A 24,354-nucleotide genomic window follows, 5' to 3' on the forward strand; every position below is an offset into this window, starting at 1 on the left:
GGCCCCAATTTTCCTTCTTAAGGTATGGCACAGTCTCAGGTGATGATATCTCCCTATTTGCTCACACACTTTCTCTGATGTCCTCCTTAGAACGTAAGCCTTCAGGAAGTCAAGTAGACAGTTGATGGTCACTGCTCTATGGGCAGAGGTCCCATCGCCTAAAACAGGATCACCATCAACTTGTGCTGAGTGAACGAACCCCAGGTGTTCAGGAGACCCCAGCAGAGGTGGAGAAACCCTCCGTGAGAGATGACTCACCTCTGGGTGGGCTCCTCGGGTGCTTTTGGTGAAACTGAGAGCCCAGGGTCTTAAGAAGTGGCCAGACTGGGGAGGCTGGGCACAGCGGGCACTAGGACCCGGCGCGGCGCGCGGCGGGCGGGGAAGCTCTTGGCGCTTCAGCAGCCTGGCTGCGGCCACTTGTGCGATCCCGTCGCCCCGCGCGCCATGAGCCGCAGGTTCACGGTCACCTCGCTGCCCCCCGCGGCGCCAGCTGTCGCCGCCGACCCTGAGTCTCGCCGGCATTCGGTCGCCGACCCCCGCCGGCTCCCAAGGGAAGACGTCAAAGGTAGAGGCCGCAGGGGGGCGGGGCTGCCGGGGGGCGGGGCGAGAGGGCGGGGCCACTGCGGGGTGGGGCGGGGCCTGGGCTGGGCGAGGGGTGCTGCAGGGAGCGGGGAGGAGTGCGGACCAAGGACTTGGGGCGCCCCAGCGGGAAAGGCGAGGGGGCGGGGCCGGACCCTGGTGGGCGGGGCCACAGGGGAGCAAGTTGGGCCAGGAAGAGAGCTGGGGGTAGGGGCGAGAGGAAAAGGGGAGACCTGGAGGCCGAGGGGTTGGGTCTGGGTCTGAACGGGAGTAGGCCCAAGCACTGAGGAGGTGGGGGACATTGAGAAGAGGGAGTAGGAGGGAGAGAGAGAGCGGGGACTATGAGGTTGGGGGGCGGTCCAGAGCTGCGGGGAAGCGGGCCTATGTCGATTTGGGGGGCCAGCCAGAATGGGTTTTGCCCGGAGGATGAGAGTGGGGCCAGGTTGGGTGGGTGGGGTCGCTGAGGCAAGAGCCACGTCAGCGGGTCCTTGATGCTCAGCGGATTCTCCAGTCTTCTGCCTCTTTGTAGAGTCAGGAACGCCTGGGTATCCCCTAAAGGAGACCGCAGACAGGGAAGTTTGAGTCCTGGACAGCTAGGTCCAGGAAGGCTGCCAAAGGACCCAGTCTCGATGCCCCGGGACTCAGCTCTCTCTGAGGGAGAGCTCCTGAAGGGTTTGGAGGAGCTAGCTCAGCGGGAGTTGGGGGGCCCAGTGCAGTGATCTTGTAATGGAAGTCACGCGCAGCTACAGTGGAGAGGGCGGAAGGATGCTTCTGGCCTTCCGAAACGAAGTGACATCCTGGTTGCAGACAGAATCTCCTCTGCAAGGGATGCTTGCATGGTTCTCCCTCTCCCTAACACTGCGCCCCTCGTGTTTGGACGGAGAGGGGCGACTGGGCTTGGAGTGGCCCCAGGGCCGAGTGGAGAGAGCCTTCCCTGGACGCTAGGGGTCGCTCGTGAGCCGCGGGTGAGCTGGCCTTGCCTGGAGCTAACACAAGCGTGGTTCTTAGGGGGATCTTTCAGGAGGCTCCTCAAGGTATGGACAACTCCAGTCTGGACTTCCGCAGGTTCCATTCAGGTGACCCAGCCGCCTCGTGGATGTGGACACTCGGGTTTCTTCTCACTCTCCCTCTTTGCTGTAACTCCTCTCGTTTCTCACTTAAAAAATGGCTTATCAAGCCTCTCAGAACCAACAAACGCAGCCACGCTGAGTCTCGTCACCCTTTTCTCTTCTCATCAAATCCAATTGTTCCAGTTGGCCACTGACCTCCCAAACCGATCCTGAATCCTGTAGCATCTCTCCTCCGCCTGTCACCATCCCTCTGATTCCTGCAACGTCGCTGGCGTAGCCAGGAGCACATGCTCCTCTCTGGTCTCCCCACCGCCAGCCCCGTCTAACCGTCCCACTCCTGAGATGCCCACCACTGTAGGATATAGGCCAAACCCTTTCATCTGTCATCCCCCTTCTTTCCTCATTTGCATCTGGTTATGCTTCTTCCTTTCACCCCCCTCCACCCTCCACGAGCTAGGAAGACTCCCACTCTTTCTGTAAGCTTTAGCTCACTTCACCTCTTCTGAAACCCTTTTCACTTTCCCTTGCTCCCAGGAAGACGTCGTCACTCCTCTTCAGCCTGCCCACTGGAGCACATCCCCAGTGGATGCGGGTTGAAGCGTCAAAGACAGAGATCGTGTCTCTTTATCTTTGTGTTCTGAGTTCTAGACCCAGAGCCTGGCAGTGAGGGATCGGTGCTCATCAGATGAGGGTGTGTGGCCCTAGTCTCCTCCTTTTCCTCCCTCTTTACTCCTCCTGTTCTTCAGACCTTGGCCTGGGAATAAGATGTCGGGGACTCGTGTCCCAAGGTGATTGCTCAGTCTTTCCATTCACTCTCCCTAACACCAGCACCATTGAAGTAAAACGTAGACTCAGAATTTGACTGTCCAAATGTCCGTGGCAAATGAATGTGAGTATGGGCTGTTGTGTGCTTGTGGTTGAGGCTGTGTGTGCACATCTTGATGACCTGTCAGGTACTCAGTGAGTTAGTGCTTATGTGTGTCACTACACTGCCAGTGTGTGTGATGGACGTGTTGGTGTATATATTTCTGTTTTTGTCTTTGGGGTGGGCACTCGTATCCATGAATTCACTCACAGTTCCCTTTTGTCATGATTTGGGTGACTCTTTACCTCTCAAGCCCTCAGATGACCTCAAGTACCTCCTCCTTGAAGGTCACTGAGCGGGGAATTAGAGGAGTGCTCCCAGGGGGAACGTAACATCTGGTGTCTTTCCCACAGCTGCTCTTGTGTCAGTCTGCAGACAAGAGTCAGTCAGTGAGCCCCTCAGAGATGCTCTCCCCACCTCTTGTTCCCAGGCCCGAAGGGAGAGTGACAGCTTGTGTGAGGTGGGAGAGGCTGTGGGGAGACTTTGACAAGCCACATACGTGTGGGCATCGTGCTTTACTGTGGCCCAGGCTGTAGGGTTTGCCCTTGATGGGTTGCCTGCTCTATGATCTACGGGGATGGAAAGGGCAAGCGGGAAACTGAGCCTCGAATGTACCATTAACCCTGGACTGCAGCACACATGCCTCAGTTGCCTCTTATGGTCCAGAGGAAGGAAGGTTGATGGTATCTCCCTGAATAGAAGTAGACATATTCTTAAATCTCTGAGCCGAGCCCACATCCTTTCACCCACATCCCATGCCTCAGCTTTTCAGGGGGAGGCTGGACAGTGGAAAGGTACCCTGGGGTTGGCCAGGCTCACAGAAATTGAGGCTTGCCTTCATGGAGGGATAATAAGATAACTTTTGCTAGGGGATGAAGCAAGACCATAAGATGGGCTAAACAGTCTCTGGCCCAAACTCAGTGGTATCACCTTGAACACACTACTTTCCTTCCCTAGGCCTCAGTTTACCGAACTGTAGTATAAAGTAGGAAGGGTCCTTCCTGCCATAAAAAACTAAAGATGAGCTTGTGGCAATAGTCTCACCTGTAATTCCAGGAGGCTGAGGCAGTCTAGTCTGGACCATGAAGAAAGATCCTTCTTCCAAAACAAAACAAAATACTTCAAACAGCAAAAAATAAGACAAGAGTTTTTTGATGATCTATAAGGGTGGGGTCTCCCCCAGACTCAGATCTCATGTTTCAGTCTCTCTCTCTGTAAATTGGGAAGAATGATGCTGGTGTGTGTGTGTGTGTGTGTGTGTGTGTATGTGTGTGTGAGTGTGTGTATGTGTGTGTGTGTATGTGCATGTGTGTATGTGTGTGTGTGTATATGTGTGTATGTGTGTGTATGGTGTATGTGTATGTGTGTATGTTTGTGTGTGTATGGTGTATTGTATGTGTGTGTGTATGTGTGTGTGTGTGTGTCCATGTGTGCATGAGCTGTCCATTGGTTTCTCCACCTTCAATCAAGACTCAGAACCTTACTGCCCACCTCAGCCCAAGGTGAGCCCTAGGAATCTCCATGACAACAAACTGGTTATGAACAGGGCTGCAGTTGCCATGGTGACAGCTCTCTCTCTCTCTCTCTCTCTCTCTCTCTCTCTCTCCCTCTCCCTCCCTCCCTCCCCCTCCTTCCCTCTCCCTTTCTCACCCCCCTCTCTCCCCTCCCCTCTTCTCAATGAACCAGAGCTATCTACAGGCCCCAGCTTTCCCGGCGGGGTGAGGCTAGGGTTGAGTTACATGAGAAGAGGTCCAGATTGGGAAATAGGGAAGACAGGCTGAGTCTGCAGGGGAATAGGGGGCTGTTGGGGTGCTGTTGCCTTGGTGACGGGGCTGCAGCCTGTTAATTAAGCCCCCAGTTGCCATGGAGACAGTGGTGGTTGACGTGCTCTGCAGCGAGCCCTGTATGTGTGGGGTGTGCTATGCCCTGGACTCATCAACTCAAAGCTAGGATTGGGGTCTGGAGGATAGGGCATGCAGGTGGCAGGAGAGGGGAGGAGAGTCCTCGGGGTCTTAGCTCCATGACAGCAGGTGGGTAGGTCATGGGGGTGATACTGTGGTAATCAGGATGGGTAGGGGCTGAGCCAAATGGGGGAAATACTGTGGGAAAAAGGTACAGTTGGGTCTTCCAGCTTCTGCTGGGCAGCCCCTATCCTGGTTTAGTGGAGAAGGCCTACCTAGAGTTTGAGATGCTGGATTCTAGTCTCCACTTGTAAATTCAGCCCACGAGGAAAATGCCTCCCATTCCATTTCCATTTCTAGACTCCAATTTCATCATAAGTGGTAAGTGGAAAAATAATTTATAAAGTCCTTTCTTGCACCTCAGTCCTCACGTGGTGGGAGGCAGCTTCACTGAGCTTCTCTCTGAGAAACACAAGGTTGGGGGGTATGAATTTTAGAGACTCTGAGTTCAGAAATAGGACCCTGCTCACTGTCTCTTAAGCAGCTCTGACAGGGGCTTTTCTCTACTGTCTCATCTTCCCAGGGCTCTGGGGAGGGTATGCTGAGTGGGCATTCTGGTTCCTGGGCTTCAGAGCTGAAGGCCACCTTTTATTGGCCAAGACAAGGCTGACCATGTAGGAGGTGCTTGCAAAGAGTTTTCTGAAAACCTCACCAGGAAGTTGAGGAAGAGGGCCCAGCCTTCTGGAGCAGGTATCAGTTGAAGGGCTTGGGGTCTCCCTTTGGGACTCCACCCTTGCTTGGTCTGAACTTCCCAGGAAGAATGTTTTTTCCCCTCCCTCACTTTGCAGTGCCTTGTCTGGTTTGACGCTCATATGTAAACTAGGCTAGCCTCAAACTTGTCATGAGAACCCTGCCTCTGTCTCCTGATTGGTGTGCACCACTACCACCAGCCAGGCCACTTCCCCCCACCCCAAGATACTTTGTGGCATTGGGGACTGAACTCGGGGCCTTATGCATGCTAGGCAAGGTCTCTGGAGCAGAGCAATATCCCAAGACCTCCTCAGGAAGAGCTCCATGGCCTTAATCTAAGACCCACAGAAGACAGGGAGGAATCATTCTTCCACTACGTGGATGCAGATGCTGAAGTCCGGGAATAATATCCTATTCTGCAGCAGAGGATAGGACAGATCAGTATTTCCCACATCCCAGGTGGCTCTCCAGGTTAGCTCTAGTGAGGATTGAGAGTGGGGCAGTCGGAAAGAGCAGTTACCCTGGCCTTCACCTGTTTTCTGTGGTGATCTACATGTCCCTATAGACAGGTTACTCCCTCGATGATCAGAGCTACAATGGCTCTAGGCCATGGATGAAGAAATATGCCCCTAGGGGGACATCCCAGACTGGAGATCACTGGAAAACACCTCTGACAAACACACTTCATGTTTTACCCTTTTACACATCTCTACAGAGTAATATAGTATAGACTGTAGTGTGCTGGTGTGTGTGTGTGTGTGTGTGTGTGTGTGTGTGTGTGTGTGTGTGTGTGTGTGTAACTGACTCTGGGACAGCCAAGGGTACCAAATACTCACACCTTCTTAAAAATATTATATTGTTATTGTATATGTGTGCAAAATGTGTGGGCAGAGAGCAACTTGCAAGGGTCAGTTCTCTACTTCAACCATTTGGGTTCCAAGCATTGAACTTAGGTTGTCAGACTCGGTTTTACGTACCCTTTATCACTGAGCTATCACACCAACTCCCAAATGCTCACAACTTGTCTGAATAGTTAACTCTCCACCCTAACGTATTATCTGGGTGTCTACAAAACCAAGCTGTGGAAGCACCATATTGGTGAGTCCCTCAGAAACATCTGAGTCCACTGTGGAAGACTCCACGGTTGACCTAGTCTGAAACCATTGACAAATGCCACAGAGCCAGCATGGCAGTCAGCTCTATCCAAGGTCCTGAAAATGCCTGCGTTGTAAGGTATCTGCAGATACTGGAGGCTTCCTGCTTCAGCCAAGAGGCCTCTCTAGCCCTGCATCTTTGAAACCTGGGCATAAAAGGGGGTTGGGGGGACACACTCATGCCAGACTCAACCCCTGTTAATTTTTCTTTTCTTTCTTTCCTTCTTTTTTTTTTTGAGCAGAAAATCAGAGACAGCTGAGCAGTGTAGATATGATTGTATTCTTGTCTCTTTCATTGGAGGCAAGATCAATTTGAAAAGAGGTTCTATTGAAGAGTGACCTAAGTTGTAGTAAATGGAAATGGGTTCTAGACTGAATTCTGCCATTCATTGGCTTTGTGTTCATGGGCAGTCATTTTCTGTCTTGGGTGCTTAGTTTTTTCATCTATGAAATGAAAACTGTGCATTAGATAAGATGAACAGTTCTTCTGCCCTGGGATTTTGAGGACTCGAGTCAGGAGCCAGGGTGACTGTGAAGCTATTTACTTCACACTGATAGTTTTAGACCTCCCAAGTTCAAAGGGTCCAAACCTCAGATGTTACTTTCTGCAGGGTCTCCATGATTGGCTCAAGCCTGGACTCTAGGGTTGCTGAGGGGTCCCAGGGTAATCAAGCTTCTGGGGGCAGGGCTGGATGGGAGGAGGAGAACAGGAGAGCATGTCAGATCTGGAAAGCCTCAGAAAGCAATCCTGGATTAGGGGATTAGACACTCCCGCCCCAGGAGAAAATCTGGTCCCTAACCGGCAGGCGGCCTCATTCTCCCCTTCCCCCACTCCATTCCTGGCCAGCCTGGGGCCAGCATACCCTCCCTAGAGGCTGCACCATCTCGGGTGGAAAGGTGGTGTTCCAGGACCTCACTGCTGTCTGCTCTTCACTGCGGTTCATCCATAGATCATTCCACGTCAGAAAGCCCCTGTCTGTGGTGTGAACTCCAGGGACTTGTCTTGGGGTAGGATGCTGAGACTCCAACCAGCCTGAGCACCACGAGAGAGTTCTCTACAACTCCTCTAGTGGCAGCCACTGGTTTAAAAACAGGATGGGCCAGACAGACCCATTGACCTGAGGCCCCTGGGGCAGCATAGTGCCTCACTGATAGGGGCCTAGGCTCCATCTTCTTCAGCTCCAACATCTAGGACAGAGATCTGGGAACGGGTCTGGTTTTCCTTCCAGGTCTTGCATCACCAGTTTTGTAGACAGGTTCCCTGGGGCCCTTATATTTCACAGCGCCCGCCCCTGCCGCCTCAGTTCCCCACATCTTCCCTCCAGGGGTCACCTCGGACCCCCAGTCAGGCAGTCGCTGCGGGGCCGCCTCCCCGCGGCCGCGACCTAGTTCCCTGCCGTTATTTTTAGGGCGCGGGATGGCACCTGCCCACGTGCCGGGCCCCGCCTGCGCCGGAGAGTGGGGGGGGGGATTGCTTCTGCTCTAGGAAGCTAGGGCCGCGTCCCCCGCAGCACCCCCTCCATCCTACCCGTGCAAGCCCCCAGTTTTCCTGCGAGGGGGCCATTGGAGCTCTCTGTCCTCCCCTCATCCCCTCTTCTCCCTCCCTCCGACTCCCCCCCCAAAAAAACCCGCCAGTGGCTCACGCCTCCTGCATACGGGATGAGGTGAGCAGCGCCGCTGCTGAGAGGGGGCGCGCGCGGGTGTGAGCGTGTGTCCGTGTGCGAGTGTGTGTGCGCCGGGCGGGCGGGCGGGCACTGCAGCTTCTTCCTCCGTGGAGCGGAGAGCGAGCGAGAGAGCTCGAGCAAGCGATCGGCAAAGGCGGGCAGAGGGGCGCGGGTGAAGCGGCGCAGCCATCCCGGGGCCGGCGCCGCGCAGCCACCATGCTCAACAACCTGACGGACTGCGAGGACGGCGATGGGGGAGCCAACCCGGGTAAGCAGTGGTCCGGGGGCGGCGGGGGAGGGGGCGGCGAGGAGGAGGGCAGCTTCGGGGTGAGAGGCGGAGCGGGGGCCGCCTCCTATAGAGAAGAGCCAGGGACTGACCCAGGCTGCGGATGCGGGAGGCCGCTGGGAGGCTTGCTCCATTGGAATGCGCTAGGCGCTGTCCGAGGTTCTGGAATGCGCCGCGCTCCGAGGCAGATTGGGGACCCCGGGTTGGGATGATCCGCGGCCTGGGGCCAGACTTGGATTAGTTAAACATGAGAGACGTTGGAAGGGGATGGAATAGCTGGAACAGGGCTGACGTGCCGTTCGACGGGCAGGAGGGAGGCTCCTTTCCCCGAGAGGGGACCCGGGCGTCCTGGCGCAGAGCAGGGACCAGTGGCTTCTGGGGGCGCAGTCTGCTGCAGTCCCTCGCTCTGAGCTTCCAGCTGGAAGGTGGGGGGAGTGATGGCTCTAATGTTTGGAGGCATATGATAGCTTCCGTCTGGGCTGCGGTGACCCCTTAAGGGGTACTTGGTGCAACCAGGACCCCCTCCCCCAAGGAAGAAGTCCTTATCTCAACCTGAAGCTGCCTCCTCTGTGGATTTTCAGGTCTACTTTGCTGAATTTCCTCTCCCTCTCAGTTCTCAATGGGTTCCTATTCAGGACAGGAAGCAAGATCCCGTCTTCACCCTTTTCCCCTTCTCTTGGTACCCTGGGGCAGCAGTATGGTTTTTAGGGCGGGGCGGGGGGAAGTCTTTATAGTTAGCTCTCTTAGCTATCCTGGTGAGGCCTCAGAAACGGGGTCCCGGTGGCTGTATCCCCAGCGCCGTGGCGACACTGCGGACTCGCTGCGGTGGGTGCAGAGACTTGCCAGGAGCTGAGGGGCTCTGGAGCAAATCCTTGTGCTGTTCCGGTTCTCCGTCATCCTTCACTGCCGTTTTTCTGCTCCGAGGTCTCGAGGCCAGCCACCCCCTCGGGCTCCCAGGCCCCTCGCCGCCCCCAAGCGGTCTCAGCCATCCATCACTGCTGTCAGCCGCCCCCAGCCCCCACCCTTTAGCGGCGCTGCGTCCCCTGCGCACTAGCGCATCTCCAGTGCCTGCTGTCTGCACTCAGAGCTTTCAAACGCTCCTCTAGGCATTGCTTGACCCTCTGGGCTGAGACTCCCACAGACCTCCCCAGGAGATGGCCCAAGGCCCCAAGAGCTGAAAGCATGATCTCGCAGACACTAGCAGGTTTGACTCCGAGGTCCTTGATTTTGGATCACAGTCAGGGCCAAGTGGAGGCGTGGGAAGGCTGGGGGCATCAGCATCCCTGGTCCTTTGTCCGAGACACCCCCTTCCCATTCTCCCACGAGGCCGAGTCCTATACAGGGGACAGAACTACTGCTGGCCAGCTCATTCATCTCTCCAGTGACCCTGAGGTCACCTCATCAGGCACTGCTTCCTTGGCTGCAGGGGGAGGGGGTTGTAAAAGTCTAGTCTGCGGCAGCTCTAGGCATCGTGAAGCAGTGCTCGCGGAGCAAAGGAAAGGGATGTTACTTCCTCCCAGGATCCTCCTTAGATGCCTCCACTATGAGACATCCCTGCTCCCAGAATGGGTTCTGTCGATTCCTCAGCACCTGCTTCTTCCACCGACCTTCACTGGACCTCTGTGTTTCTTTGGGGTCGCCAAAGGCCTAGTAAAGAGGCATATGTGTGCTGGAAGCAGAATTTTAACTAATAGTTCTTTCCAGTTCTCAGGACTCCCTGTTAATAGCAGGCCCATCTGGAGACTTTCTTTCTATATATAGAGTCCAGCGCTTGGAATTAAGAGTGGCCAGAACCTGGGTCAAGCAGTCTGCATCCCAGAATGGGAAGGTCTCCCCTGGACTCTTGGTGAAGGTGGTAGGAGGCACTAAAGACTTCCTGGGTTCGAGCAAAGAAGGACCAAGAGCCCCTGACTCTGAGTGTAGATTTCCTGGAACTAGATGGAAGGATCTGGGTGTGTTGACCTCAGGGAGAGTATGAAGACTCCTCTGGGCCAAAGAAGATCCCAAGGATATTGTCCCTGGCATCCAGATCTCCTTTCCCTTTGGGGTCTGACGCCCCCTTTCCTTCCCCAAGCTGCCCTGGGGATTCCCTCCAGGTCCAGTCTCTGGCCCCGGGGGAGGCTCCTTTGCCTGCGCCTGTTTCCTCAGGGCGAGATCTGGCCTCCGCAGCTTAATTGAAAGCCGATTCAGGCTGAGAGCTCCCAGGGGGCGGGGACGGGGGGCGGGGGCGGGGGCGGGGAGGGCTCAGCCTGGGTCTGGTCTGCCTCTTGCGTGCCTCTAGGCGCTCCCCCATCACCTAAACTCCTGACTCTAGGGAATCAGGACGAGTTTCCCCTCTGCTGTCCTGCTCCCTTGAGAATACAGACGCTCACTCCCCATCCCCCTTAACTAGTGAGCCCAGCGTTCCAGGCAGGGGACAAAATCAGCCCTTGGCTGATGAGGCTGGGAGCCTGGCGTCTGGCCCAGGCAGCGGATGGAAAGGCGGGACCCAGGACAAGCCGACCAAGCTGCCCCCTGCCCTGTGCTCCTTGCCTGGCCGGGATCCGGCCTGTAGTCTGTAGTCTGGCTCTGCGCTGTGCGCGGCGTTACATAAGCGGGTGCGGGCGCGTGGCCGGCTCCGCGCGCTGTGCTGTAGGTCCGCGCTGTCGCCATGGAGACCGGTGCCCGGCCTCCTAGTTCCGGGGTCTCTGGCCAGGATGTCCCCCTTCCAGCTGGTTAAGCGCCACTCACTGGGGCAAAGAAGGAAGGCTTGAGAGGGGGTGCGAAAGACAGAGGGGAGGGGCTCCTCTGATGGTGTGGTTCGGGACCTAAAAGAAGGTGCTTCTAAGAAAAAAACCCCCAGCTGTACAGACTGAGAAGCCCTTAAATCTTGCAGCTAAGGGAAGGACGTGGGATAAAGAGCCCAGGCTGGATGGGTACCAGGTGTGCTAAGAACGGTAGTTGCAATCGTAGCAGTAGGTACACTACCTCGAGTCGTCTTCTTCCAAGCCACTGTTCATGGTGGCCACCATGGTGTGTGTTATTTCACTTGACCCCCTAGCCATCCTATGAGTTAGGCCAAATTAGCATCCCTTTGCAACAGGAGAGTGACTTGCCCAGGCTGGCGACAGAGCTGGGGAAGCTGGTACCCAAGCTTAGCTTTCCCCAGCTCAGCCCTTCCCTGAAACACTAGAGATTTTTCTCTTACACCCCATTAGCTTCTCTAGTCCTGACTCTCCTGTGGCAAGAGCAGAAGGCGTCTGGTCAACATTTTAAAAGGAGACAAGATCCACCTTACTCTCATCTCTCCTGGTTTCTGGTCCCAAACAGATCTTTTCAGATTCTGGGGTCTTGCAGAGTTTTCCTCCAAATACTGTTTCCTGAACATCTATTACGTGCTGGCTCTCATAGGGAGGATGGGCCTGTTATTCCCAGAAACTCACCCCAGTGAGAGGAGAGAATGGCTGGTGGTCTGGTTAGGCAACCAGGCCTTTCTGCCTCGGTGGGCAAGGTGGAGGTGGGTATTTTTTGGGGATAGCAGGTGCTATCCCCACTCCCCAACTTTCAGACAAGTTGGGATACATCATGCTCTTGAGAGGGGTCCCTGGCTGGGTAACTGAAGAAGGGTTCCAAGAGGCAGGGAGAAGGATGCAGATGTTAGATGGATGAGGACACCAAGAGAGGACAGCTTGGAGATTCAGGGTCCACAGAGCCTCAGCTTTATTTGGAACTTGGACAACGGTGATTCTCCCAAGCGTCCATGGAGGTGTCTGCTGCTGGGGCTTCAGCCCTGGTGCTGAAGGAGGTTGACGGCTGGAACTGCCGAATTATGGTCATGGAAACCATACATCTTTTGGGGAAGGACCCTTCGCACCAACAGAGTCTCCTTGGCATTGCGTGATGACCCTTGGCCCCTCTGGTGTGCAGCTTCTTTCATGGGCATTGCTCCCTCCTTGTGCCCAGGCAGCTTCTGGATCCTCTGGTGGATCACCCTCAGCGAAATCCAGCCTCTTCCCCACCCCAAATTCCTCTCTTCCACACTTCCAGTTCATGAAGATATAGCATCATTCCACCCATTGACCCATGCTAGAAACGCCAGGCATTATCCTGGATTCTTCCCTCCCCCTCCCCAGACATCTGGCACAGCAATGCCTCCATAATGCCCGATGCTTGAGCCTTTCCATTGCCCCATATTGCTGTGACCTAAGTCATTGTCAGCCCTCGCCTGATTGTGGAAATGCTCTACTGCTGCATTTCTCACCTGAAGCCAGAAGGCTTGCTGCAATACTCAAGTCAGGTCATGACACTCTTGGGCCTGGAATTCAATGACTGCCCATTGTCCTCTGGATGGGGTCCAAGTGCTTCAGGATGGCCTGCCACTTCTTTAAGGCTCACACTACCTCGAGTCGTCTTCTCCCAAGCCACTGCTCATTCCTAAGCCCCCATGTGGCCCTTCCTAAGACCCTACCTAGATCACGCTTTGTTCAGCAGTAACTTGTTCTGTTGGCTGCCACATCTGGGACATCAAGCACACTGTTCTGGGTTCTCTCTGCCTGGAACACCCTCCTGTCACCCCCCCAGTCTAGCCCTTACTCATCCTTCAGTTCTCAGCTGACGCGTCACTTCCTCTGGAAAGCCTTCTGTGACCTCTCAGGCTGGGCTGCGTGCCCTCCTGCATCCCTCATGTTTCTTTCACAGACTTTAGCAGTCCTGTCTACAGCTTCCCTCTTGGCTTTGGTTTGGGTCCCTAAGGGCAGGGACAGTGTCTTAGGCTGTTTGATTCCTCCTCTGGCCCCTCTGTCAGCACATGGTAGGAGGACAGCCAAGGGAGAATATAGGGTGTCAGAAGGGTATCCTTGGGAGTCCAGAGTTCTCTGCTGTCCTCCCTAGGGGGAAAAAATCACACACCACCCACATACTAAGATGGGCTCATTTATATCCAAGGAAAGAACTCTGGAGATTCATGGTTGATGAACTAGGACCCTCCCTCAAGAGCAAAGAAGGACACATATGTTCATCAGGCACTCAGAACAGCCCGCGGTAAATTGGGTTCTTTAATCCATGCTGCCAACTAAAATCATGCAAGAAGACAGCGCCAGCCCAATTTCTCCAGCATGTGACCCAAGGCTCCGGGCGTTGAAGTGGCCACATAGCTCTATGCAGGATGGATAGGGGACAAGTGATCAGTGTCACACCCGACTCCTCTTCTTCTCAGGTGATGGCAACCCCAAGGAAAGCAGTCCCTTCATCAACAGCACCGACACAGAGAAGGGAAAAGAGTACGATGGCAAGAACATGGCCCTGTTTGAGGTGGGCTGCTTAGGCTACAGTTAGTCACGCTGGCTCATCAGTGCTCCCTCCCTCCCTCGGGAAGAGTAGACGCCTCTCCATTCCTCCCTCAGGTCCACCATCTTCCCCAGCCTCCCCTGTCCCTCCTTGGCCTTTCCTGGCTTTACCTCGTGGTTCCCTGTCCTCCTCTCCTATCTCACCGCTTCCTTCTCCTGTCCCCCTGCTTCCTCCTCCTCTGTTCCCATTGCATCCCAAACTCAGTGGCTTGACCTTTGTCCCCATCTCCTACATCCAGCTCACTCCAATTGCTGCCCCGAACTTCCGGCTCCCTAACATGGACCCCTTTCCTCCATAGGAGGAGATGGACACCAGTCCCATGGTGTCCTCCCTGCTCAGTGGGCTGGCCAACTACACCAACCTGCCCCAGGGAAGCAGAGAACATGAAGAGGCAGAGAACAATGAGGGGGGGAAAAAGAAGCCGGTGCAGGTGGGGCATGGCGGGGGGAGAAGGGGGGAGAGGGAGTGTGGGAGAGGAAAATGGACCTTATGGAGGAGTGAAGAAAGGAGGGCAGTGGCTATGTGGGGGAGGGGAAGGAATGGGAGATGAAGGATGGAGATGGAGGATGCATGAGGGAGGCAAAGGGAAGGGACCTGGAGGAGGCGTGGGCTAGGCTGTTGGTAATGAGTAGGGCATGTAGAGACTGATGCTGGCCTCTCCGGCAGGCCCCACGCATGGGCACCTTCATGGGCGTGTACCTCCCGTGCCTGCAGAACATCTTTGGCGTCATCCTCTTCCTGCGGCTCACTTGGGTGGTGGGCATCGCAGGAATCATGGAGTCCTTCTGTATGGTCTTCATCTGCTGCTCCTGTGTGAGTGACCCCTCCTCTGCTCAGTGAAGACAGCTGGGGTTTGGTTGAGGCCTAGGGGAGGAAGCGTGAGACCTGAGCTTTTTATAGGGATCTCTACCTATGATCTTTGAGGGTAAATTAGGTCTGACCAGTCCTTCCTGAATCTCATAGGCTTCTCTCTGATGACTGTCAACCAGGCTTCACCTGGATCTATGTGTGTATGTTCGTGCACTTACACAAGTACTGCAGATTCATTGATGAAAATGATAAATGCAGAGAAGAAAACAAAATTCAGCATAATTGCACGAGAGTTAACGTTTTTGGAAGGTCCCTCCTCACACAAAATGAGATTATGTCTCACAGATAACTTTGCAACTAGATTCTTGCCATCCACATTAAAAAAAAAATCCAATATCTATTGACCACCAAACTCATGTTCTTGTGTCTTCACACACAACCTTGAGACCACTCTGCACGTGAGGATGCCAGTGCTGAAGCCATGCCTCCCATTTTACATATGCAAATACTGAGGCTGGAAAAGTGAATTGTCTTTAGTTATAAGTTACCTCGGGGCCAAACGGGGGTGACCGGAGTTCTCTGGCATGGTAGCCCCTCCTATTTTCATGGTGAATAAGAGGTTATTTTTTGAGAAGGACTTGGCATGAGTAGAAGTTGGAACAGACCCAGAGAGAAGCTTCAGGAGAGGAGAGCCTGTGGGTTTGGCTGGTAGCTGTGGGGTATATTGGCTTGGCCGTCAGCCAGACCACTGCAGCCCCCAGCGGCCACCATTCTGATGATCTCTTTCCTACAGACGATGCTCACAGCCATTTCCATGAGCGCGATTGCAACCAATGGTGTGGTGCCTGGTATGTGCCTGGGGCCTTTGCAGAGTGAGGGAGGGCCAGGGGCCTGATGATTGACAGGAGAAACAGAGGGTCAGGCTTTGTGGGCCATCAGGACCCACAACCCAAGACAGTATTGCAAACCAAGAGTTGGGCTATGATTGTTCATGGGTTAGGTAGGGGCGAGCCTGCTGGGTTTAGGGAAGGAGGCAGATGTTGGTGTTGAACAGGGCAATGGTCACCTTCTCCCCGCCTGAGACCCTCTTCTCTACCATCCTATTTTCTGAGCCATGACCTCCTTACAGGGGTAATTAGCAACATGGTAATAATTACTGCTGCAAGCTCCATGCAGAGTGGTTGGCTAGATCTCCTTTCTGGGGCTGCAGCCCGAGGTCTAGAGAAACCTTCTTCTGCCCTCTGTCCCTAAGCTCTGCTCCCCACAGAGCTTCACAGGGCCCTATGACCCTCTCGCTGATACTAGATTTTTTTCTGCAGCTGGTGGATCCTACTACATGATTTCCAGGTCCCTGGGCCCAGAGTTTGGGGGTGCCGTGGGCCTCTGCTTCTACCTGGGCACTACCTTTGCTGGGGCTATGTACATCCTGGGAACCATCGAGATCCTGCTGGTGAGAGGGGGAGAGGAGGAGGTGTGGGGTCTCAGGCTGTCAGCCACGTAACCAGTATTCCCTGAACACCTGCTATAGGTCAGGCCACTGCTTAAGGCCAAAGAGAAGTCGGATGTGGTCTGTCTCGAAAGAGTTCCCAGTCTGGCTGGGGAGACAAGATACAATAATTATGTAACACAAACAGCTGTGGTTTATCAGGTACCCACTGAGTTCTCAGCATAGCTCCAAGTGCTTTACAGTCATTATCTGGAATCCTTAGAGGTTTAAGTATTATGATGGCATTTTACAAATGAGAAGTTCCCAAAGGCAGATAGATCACTAGCTCAAGGTCACTCAGCTACGGGTGAGGTGGCAGGTGGGTTGGTAAGAGTTAAAATAACAGCTGGAATAATGAGAGCCCACCACATTCCAGGGAGCACGCAAAACACTCTTTCGATGCTAGTTGCAGAGACCCGATAGATGCTCCTTAGATTGTAAAAGAGATCCATGAGGACCCGTGCGAGAGAGCTGTTAGGAGTAGTGATTGATGGGGAGACGCTAGGTGTCTGGGCTGTGTTTGAAGGACAGGGCAGCTGCCTTAGGCCTCCTGTTCTTTCTGTTTGGGTGGGTGCAGATGAGGGATCCTTGGTTTAAGGAAAGAGGTGCAGCTTAGTTGCCTAGAATGCTCCAAACCCTGGCTTTGCTTTTCAGCACCGTATAGACTCTCTACACCCGAGAGGCTGGAGGATAATAAGTATGAGATCGCCCTCAGCTACATAGTGAGTTTGAAGTCTGTCAGGGCTGCAAGAGGTCCTGTCACAAATGAAAAGAAAAAACGGAGCTAACGTTTCCCAGCCCCCTGTCCTCTGCAAGCCCTAAGACTTTCAGAGTAGTAGTTTCCCCCCTCCCCACGAATCTCTCATGTTTTAGAAGATGGCTGTTTTACAGATGAGAAGTGCAAGGTCAGAGAGTCTCAGGAACATGTTGAGGGACGTGAGCCTGCCTTCCTCTGGCTTCCAGGGTCTGTGCTTGTCCACTGTCTCCCATGGCCTTCGGGAACCAAAACCAACAGAGCCAGAGCTTCTGGTTTGGGGGCAGAAGAGAAGAAATCAGGGATTGGGGGTTTGAGGAGGCACATTGGTGTGAGCACTGTGGGCCTCTGTGACTAAGGACATTTCTAGATGCATTATCAAACGGTTCTGCCCGCTGCCCGACACTGAACAATAGCAACGTAAGGGAGAAAATGATCCAGTGAAATCACAAGCATTTTAGTGTGTGTCTCTCACGTTTCTATTCTTCTGTATGATATTTTGTTCTGTTTTTGTAAAGCACAACTCCACCTATAAATATTTCCTTAAGAACCTGAAAACTCTCTTTATTTATAAATAAAAAGTAACATAAATATAAGCATCTTAAGCTTAATGTAGACATTTTAGAAAATATGAATGTGCAAGGTGTCACATTTTAGTTATTCAATAAAAGCTTCCATTGTCCTTTTTTGTTGTGTTTTCTTCTCTTTCATTTTTTTTTTTTTGAGACAAGGTTTCTCTGTGTAGCTCTGGCTGTCCTGGAACTCTCTCTGTAGACCAGGCTGGTCTTGAACTCAGAGATCCGCCTGTCTCTGTCTCCTGAGTGCTGGGATTAAAGGCATGCGCCACCACACCCAGCTTGTTTTTTGTAAAACAGGGTCTCCTTGTGGTCCAGGCTGGTTTGTTACTGGTGATCCTCCTTCCTCAGTCTCCTGAGTGCTTGGATTACAGACATGCCTGGTACCACTGGTAGATGGATATCCCTACAAACACATCTACAGTTGTATAAACACACATGAGTAAATATTTTCACATATAAATTTATAAAAATGAGGTCATAAGATACATTTTTTTTTTAAAACTTGACCTTATTCACCCAATACACTGCACATAGTTTTTAAACTCTTGAAATGAGTGAGGTCTTGCTATGTAGCTCAGGCTGGTTTCAAATTCTCTTGCCCTAGCTTCCCATAGTTTGGGATTATAAGCCCTGTACCACTGTGCTCACCGTGGGTAGTTTTTGAGTCAGTCCATATAAATTCATGCCTTTCCCACCTTTACTGCTGGGGATTGAACCCATGGCTTATATTCATACTGAATGTGCTTTCCATCACTGAAACATGTTACAGTCCCATGCCATCTTTTTAAATAGCTTTGTAGTTTAAGTAGAAATATCAGATTTATTTACCTACCCTCTAGGGATAAACATCTATTTTTTTCAACCTTTATATCATAAATAATAAAAGTAATAGCTATAATTAATAGTTATAATAAATAATAGCAGCGGAGGACCTTTCCCAGCCCCTTTGAGTGCCATTTTCATTGGCTGCTTCATAGACTTTGCAGGAGAGCCCACACCATCTTTAGCCAGCGTGTTGTTAATGGATGCCATTTCCCTTCTTGGAGGTCGTTTCCCTGGGGTGAGTCTCAGCTGGCTGTCCTGGGTCATCTGTCTGACTTCCTTTGCTCCCTTTCCTGCAGGCTTATCTCTTCCCAGCCATGGCCATCTTCAAGGCAGAAGATGCCAGTGGGGAGGCAGCAGCCATGCTGAACAATATGCGGGTGTATGGTACCTGTGTGCTTACCTGCATGGCCACCGTTGTCTTTGTGGGTGTCAAGTACGTCAACAAGTTTGCCCTGGTCTTCCTGGGTTGTGTCATCCTCTCCATCCTGGCCATCTATGCAGGGGTCATCAAGTCTGCCTTCGACCCACCCAATTTCCCGTGAGTGCTGTCTTTCTGAGTCTACAGTAATGTGGTCCTCACTGGCCTAGCTCAGGTCTGCACAGTCAGAGTCTCTTACCAGGTCCCCTCTCTTTTCACCTCTCGGAACTGGAGTGTGTGGGTTGGGAGCAACATCTCCTGGCAGGGTAAATGTTTCCTATTTAGGGAAGCTTATTCAGAATGGGATAACATTTCTGGAGGTGGGGAGTTCTCTTGAGTGTCTCAACTGCTTGCTGGTGGGGACTTAGGAAAGTAAACTATAAATCGCTTCTGAAGGAATACACTCTGTGTGATGGGGAAACTTCTGGATGGGTCAACATCCTGGAATGGACAGTCTTAGTTTTTGACACCTTCTCCAGGATGGGAAAGAACCCAGAAGAGAGAACCCAGGGTTCAGGTCCCCTTTGATTCTCTTGCTTCTCAGATACAGAGTCTGCTGTATCTCAGTGGCAGAGGATAGGGCTCAAACGGTGCTGTCCACGGTGCTGAACAGAACAGCGCCAGCAGGCTAGTTCTTCACTTTGTCTGCATGCTGGTTTCACTTGGGAAACTTTATAGAAACTCCAATGGGCATGCTCCAGACAGAACCGGAATCTCTGGATGTGGGACCCTGAAATCTGCGTCTTTAAAACTCCTAGTGGCTCTACTGTGAAGCCAGGGAGAGATCTTGTTCCTCCCACCTCCCTGGCTCGCTTCTCTCCCTAGGATCTGCCTCCTGGGGAACCGCACGCTGTCTCGTCATGGCTTTGATGTCTGTGCCAAGCTGGCTTGGGAAGGAAATGAGACAGTGACCACACAGCTCTGGGGCCTTTTCTGTTCCTCTCGCTTCCTCAACGCCACCTGTGATGAGTACTTCACCCGAAACAATGTCACAGAGATCCAAGGCATTCCTGGTGCCGCCAGTGGCCTCATCAAAGGTAGGGGGAAGGGAGGGGCTTGTGTCTATGGAGTGCTTCAGGGATTGTAGGTTAAGTTGTCAGGACTAGGGGTATTCCTTGGGTTTCAGTTCAATCCAGTCAGCTTTAATTGAGCATCTTGTGTAGGCCATGTTCTGTCCTAAGCATTCTGGAGAGGTAGAGGCGAAAGAGTGGAATGCACTTCACTGTTATTAAGAAAGAAAGCCAGTGTTCTCTCCCTACTAAGTACTTAACACTGGGCTAAAGCACTGGGACCACCACATACATGAGTCTCAGTACTTGGCCTTAGGGATTTTAGTGACAGATAGATGTATTAATAGATTATGATCCACAGAGATGTGTATTCAGTGAGCAGAGAACCACGAGGAGGCACAGCATCCATATGTATCAGTTGTCAAGAACAAGGCTTCCTGCACTTGCCAAGGGAGGCTTTGGAGGACAAGTAAGAGATTGTCAGCTATATAGGGGAATACGGAATTACGAAACAGCCTGCTTAATGTGTGTGGCCATGAGAGTCACAGCCTGTCCTTCTGACCACAGGTCATTCGGCGTGACTGGGGGGGAACATACAAAGAAAGGATGAGAAGGGATGATGCTAGATAGGGTGGTATAAGCCAGACTGTGGCTGGCCCTGGAAGCTTTGCTGAGGAGTTTGGGGTCACATCCTGAAGGCAGTGGGGGTGAAGAAGGAGACAGATGCTGGGAGGCCAGGAGAAAGATGACTCTTCTGAGAAACAGTGATGGTTTCAGTAGTAATGAAGTAGGGTTCTCAGCTGGATCTGCTCTCCGGCCCTGAGGCGTCTGACAGTGTCTGTGCACACACGCACGCACACTCTCTCTCTCACACACACTTTATTTTAGCTTGCATGTTTATATGTGTGTGTACATGGCATGCAGAGGACATCTTGCTGGAGTCCCTTCTCTCCTTTCACCGTGTGGGTCTCTGGGATTGAACCCAGACTATCAGTTTTGGCAGCAGGTGCCTTTACTCACTGAGCCATCTTGCTGGTCCCTGGAGATATTTTTTTTGATCATGAAAACTAGAGGGTTTGGGACTAGATAGATGACTCAGAGGTTAAGAGAACTTGCTGCTCTTCCAGAGGACCCGGGTTTGATTCCTGCACCCACATGGTGGTTCACAACCATCTGTAACTCCAGTTCCAAGGGATCTGATGCCTTCTAGTCTCTGCAGGCACCAGGCACACGTGAGGTCCACAGACATGCATGCACATAAAACATGAGAAAAACTAGAGGGATGCTACTAACATTTAATGTGTAGTCGACAGGCTTCTGCTAACACCCTATAGTGCAGTTTGAGAGACCCCCGGAGCAGAGTCATTGACCTCACCTGCCACTGGTGTGAGGTGGGGGAGCCCCTGGAGTGGGAAGAAAAGGCTTGTTTGAGAAATATTCATGAGTGGTGATGGACTAAAGTTGAGATGCCTTGAAGCAGAGGAAGGAAACAGGAGCAGTTGAGAGCAATGCCAAGGTGTTTGAGTTGATTGATGATGGTGCCATTACCAAGATGAGAGATGTGGGCATGAGTTGGGACTTGGAGGTTGATGAGGTCAACCGGGGACGTGTGGAGTCAGTCTCAGAGAGGATTTTCTGTGTCTGTCCCACTAGACTGGGCTATTGAAGGGCAGAAACTCAGTCCGATTCAGCTTTGAAATCCGTGCCCACACCCTGGCACAAAGCAGGAGCTTGGGAAATGGTGGGAATGAGATTTGGTTGGTCTTAACTTTTTGCTCCCCGCCCCCTGCTGGTCTAAGCTCTGGCCCCCAACTTCTGCCCGTCTCCCTGAGTGCCTCGTCTTCCTACAGAGAACCTGTGGAGTTCCTACCTGACCAAGGGGGTGATTGTGGAGAGGCGTGGGATGCCCTCCGTGGGCCTGACAGATGGCACTCCTGTTGACATGGACCACCCCTATGTCTTCAGTGACATGACCTCTTACTTCACTCTGCTTGTCGGCATCTACTTCCCCTCAGTCACAGGTGAGCAGGAGCTGGGGAGGGGGCATCTGCCTGGGAGTGGGTGGACGGGAGGTTCAGGGACAAGATGAACGGCTGTGAGTTTGATAACTCTGCCACTAAACAGTAGCTAATTGTTAGGCCCTATGGGAGAGGAAGGAATCAGGCTCAAAAAAGGTAGCTCAGGAGCCAATATGGCAAGGCGAGGTACCAGGCTCCAAACTCCAATATGTGTCCTTTCCTCAATAGCCCTGGCTTCTATCTAAACTGCTCTTCTGCCAACAGGGATCATGGCTGGCTCAAACCGGTCTGGAGACCTGCGGGATGCCCAGAAGTCCATCCCTACTGGAACCATCCTGGCCATTGCCACCACCTCTGCTGTCTGTATCCTGCACAGCTGGGTTATGTCCACCCTGGGTGTATGTGTGGGGGTACTGTGGGAGGCATGGAGGTTGCTACCTTCTCTGGTGGCTCAGGACGGGTGGTGGTGGAGCATCACCATGCTAGGGATTCTCCTTCATTCTCTGCCATAGACATCAGCTCGGTTGTTCTGTTCGGGGCCTGCATTGAGGGGGTCGTCCTGCGGGACAAGTAAGTGGAGGAATGGGGGTGGGTCTTGTCCTCGGGGAGGGGCAGGCTCAGGAAGAAATTGACCTGGCAGAGTGGTGGGGACCTGAGCAAGGGGCCAGTGGGTGGGAGACCATGATAGTTGCGGATCTACTCATTTTCCTTTTTATTGAGTATTTTATCTTTCTTGTCACTGAAGCCTAAGAAGCTCAAAATATGTCTCCTTTGGTTTGGGATAATGATATATCTATTTAAGATCTATTCATTCATTCATTCTTTCATTCATTCACCTAACACTCCTGTGTATTGTTCACTGCCTTGAAGGTTCTGAAGGAAGCAAAGAGTAACACAGGTTATTTATTTATTTATTTATTTATTTACTTTTTACAGAACTACAGAGAGCACACAGGGGGTTCAGTGTGACCTGGTCAAGTGAACACATTAATGAATACATTAATGAACACATTACTACTAGTTTTAGGCTCCCATTTATCTCCTTTAGTCATAGACTGCCCACGAGATTGCCAGGGTCCGGCAGTTCCTTCTCCTCAGCTCTTCATGTAGCATTTGAAAGGCTTCTGTAGACATCCCTCTAAGGAAAAGCTAGAAGGTTTTTTTTTTTTTAATGATTTGTTTATTTTTATTTTATGTGCATTGGTGTTTTGCCTACACGTATGTCTGTGTGAGGGTGTTTGATCCCTTAGTACTGGAGTTACAGATAGTTGTGAGCTGCCATGTGGGTGCTGGGAATTGAACCTGGGTCTTCTGGAAGAGCAGTCAGTGCCCTTAACCACTGAGCCATCTCTCCAGCCCCTAGAAGGGTTTTTTAATACATTATAATTTGTCCTGCACTAACCTCAGATCAAAGCATTTGACTAAAACTCAGCTCAGTAGACTATTATTATTATTATTATTATTATTATTATTATTATTATTAATGTGCATTGGTGTTTTGCCTGCATGAGAGTGTCAGGTACCCTGGAATTCGAGTTACAGACAGTTGTGAGCTGCCATGTGCGTACAAGGAATTGAACCTGGGTCCTCTAGAAGAACAACCAGTGTAGACTTTTCCTGGTCATTGTTCCCTAAACAATACAATGTGACAACCAGGTGCACAGCACTTCTAGTGTGTTGGGGTTGTCAGTCACCAGACATGATTCTGAGTCTCCAGGAAAGTATGTGCCTGCTGGTGGGTACTGTACCACCTAGAGAAGATCGGAGCACCACAGAATGGGGCATCTTGGGAGCAGCGGCCCCTCCCTGCCACAGATTCTGAGTGATGTCTGCCTCAGTCTTTCTTCCCACTTTCTTTAAAAATTTATTTGTTGCCAGCTGTGGTGGCACACTCCTTTAATCCTAGCATTTGGGAGGCAGAGGCAGGCAGACCTCTATGAGTTCAAGGCCAACCTAGACTACATAGTGAATCCCAGGCTAGCCAGGGTTGTGTAAAGAGACCATATCTTAATGTCTTAAAAAGCAAAAAAAAAAAAATTATTATCAGTGTGGTTGGGGGGGAGGGGGTATGCATATGTGTGCAGGTATGTGTGTGTCCCATGGCATATGTGTGGAGGTCAGATAATGACCTTCAAGGTTGGTTCTCTCTCTCCACCATAGAGTCTAGGGATCAAACTCAGATCTGAAAATTTTGCATCTATGACTGCTAGTTTAGGGTGGTTTGATCTCCATGCATCTTGTTTAATCATAGACCTCTCATAAGACTGCCAAGGGTCCCTTTCTGAAGGACAGGCACCTTTAGCCACCAGGTCATCTCACTGGCCCCCTTTTAAAACTTTATTTTCCTTTCCACTTTCAGTATTGAATAGAGATTAGGCAACTAGAAAGGAGAAGGGCACTACAGGTGGTACGGACATTTACAAGGGTGAAGAGGAGAAATGACTATGTTATGTATTTCATGTGCATGTACTTGTGCATACTTACAGCTGTATTGGGGTTAGTGCCTTGGTCCCTCACTTCTGGAGAGCATGTGTACACACAAGGGATGGGGAAGGGACTCACATTAGCACTTTGGTCTCTTTGTGTCAATATAATGGGGTTGTGAGGCTGGGCTGGAGTCAGGATGGGGCCCTGGTTTTTCTACAAGGAAATTAAAGCTTGATTTTGTTTTAAGAAATGGAGCCAACTGAAAGGTCTTTAGGTGGGGGGTGTGATCAGGTCAAATGAACATTTGCATATATGATGTTATTTTAGAGTAGTTTGACCTCCATGCATCTCATTTAATCATAGACCTCTCAGGAGACTGCCAAGGCTCCAGCAGTCCCTCCATCCACAGCTCTTTGCCTGGTGTTTGAAGTATC

At 52.0% G+C, this 24,354-nt stretch overlaps 1 protein-coding gene across 4 annotated transcripts in view; it reads left to right on the forward strand.

Annotated features, from left to right (window-relative positions):
• Positions 1–427: 427 nt before the first annotated feature.
• The window catches only part of Slc12a5 (solute carrier family 12 member 5), a 39,188-nt gene continuing 15,261 nt past the window's right edge, over positions 428–24,354 (forward strand). For 2 of the 4 annotated variants that reach the window (XM_052724766.1, XM_052724767.1), the window contains exons 1-11: positions 428–565; positions 13,464–13,558; positions 13,893–14,024; positions 14,261–14,407; positions 15,198–15,252; positions 15,724–15,854; positions 18,344–18,585; positions 19,291–19,502; positions 21,326–21,496; positions 21,758–21,856; positions 22,006–22,063. In XM_052724766.1, coding sequence (XP_052580726.1) covers positions 445–565; positions 13,464–13,558; positions 13,893–14,024; positions 14,261–14,407; positions 15,198–15,252; positions 15,724–15,854; positions 18,344–18,585; positions 19,291–19,502; positions 21,326–21,496; positions 21,758–21,856; positions 22,006–22,063 — 1,463 coding nt within the window. In that variant the 5' untranslated portion in view covers positions 428–444. Of the gene's footprint in view, positions 566–8,058; positions 8,252–13,463; positions 13,651–13,892; positions 14,025–14,260; positions 14,408–15,197; positions 15,253–15,723; positions 15,855–18,343; positions 18,586–19,290; positions 19,503–21,325; positions 21,497–21,757; positions 21,857–22,005; positions 22,064–24,354 lie in introns of those variants that run through there. The other 2 variants (XM_052724768.1, XM_052724769.1) reach the window with 2 other exon arrangements.

This window comes from Peromyscus californicus, unplaced genomic scaffold (assembly GCF_007827085.1).
Source record: "Peromyscus californicus insignis strain IS unplaced genomic scaffold, ASM782708v3 Scaffold_7__1_contigs__length_154581171, whole genome shotgun sequence".
Lineage (NCBI taxonomy): Eukaryota > Metazoa > Chordata > Mammalia > Rodentia > Cricetidae > Peromyscus > Peromyscus californicus.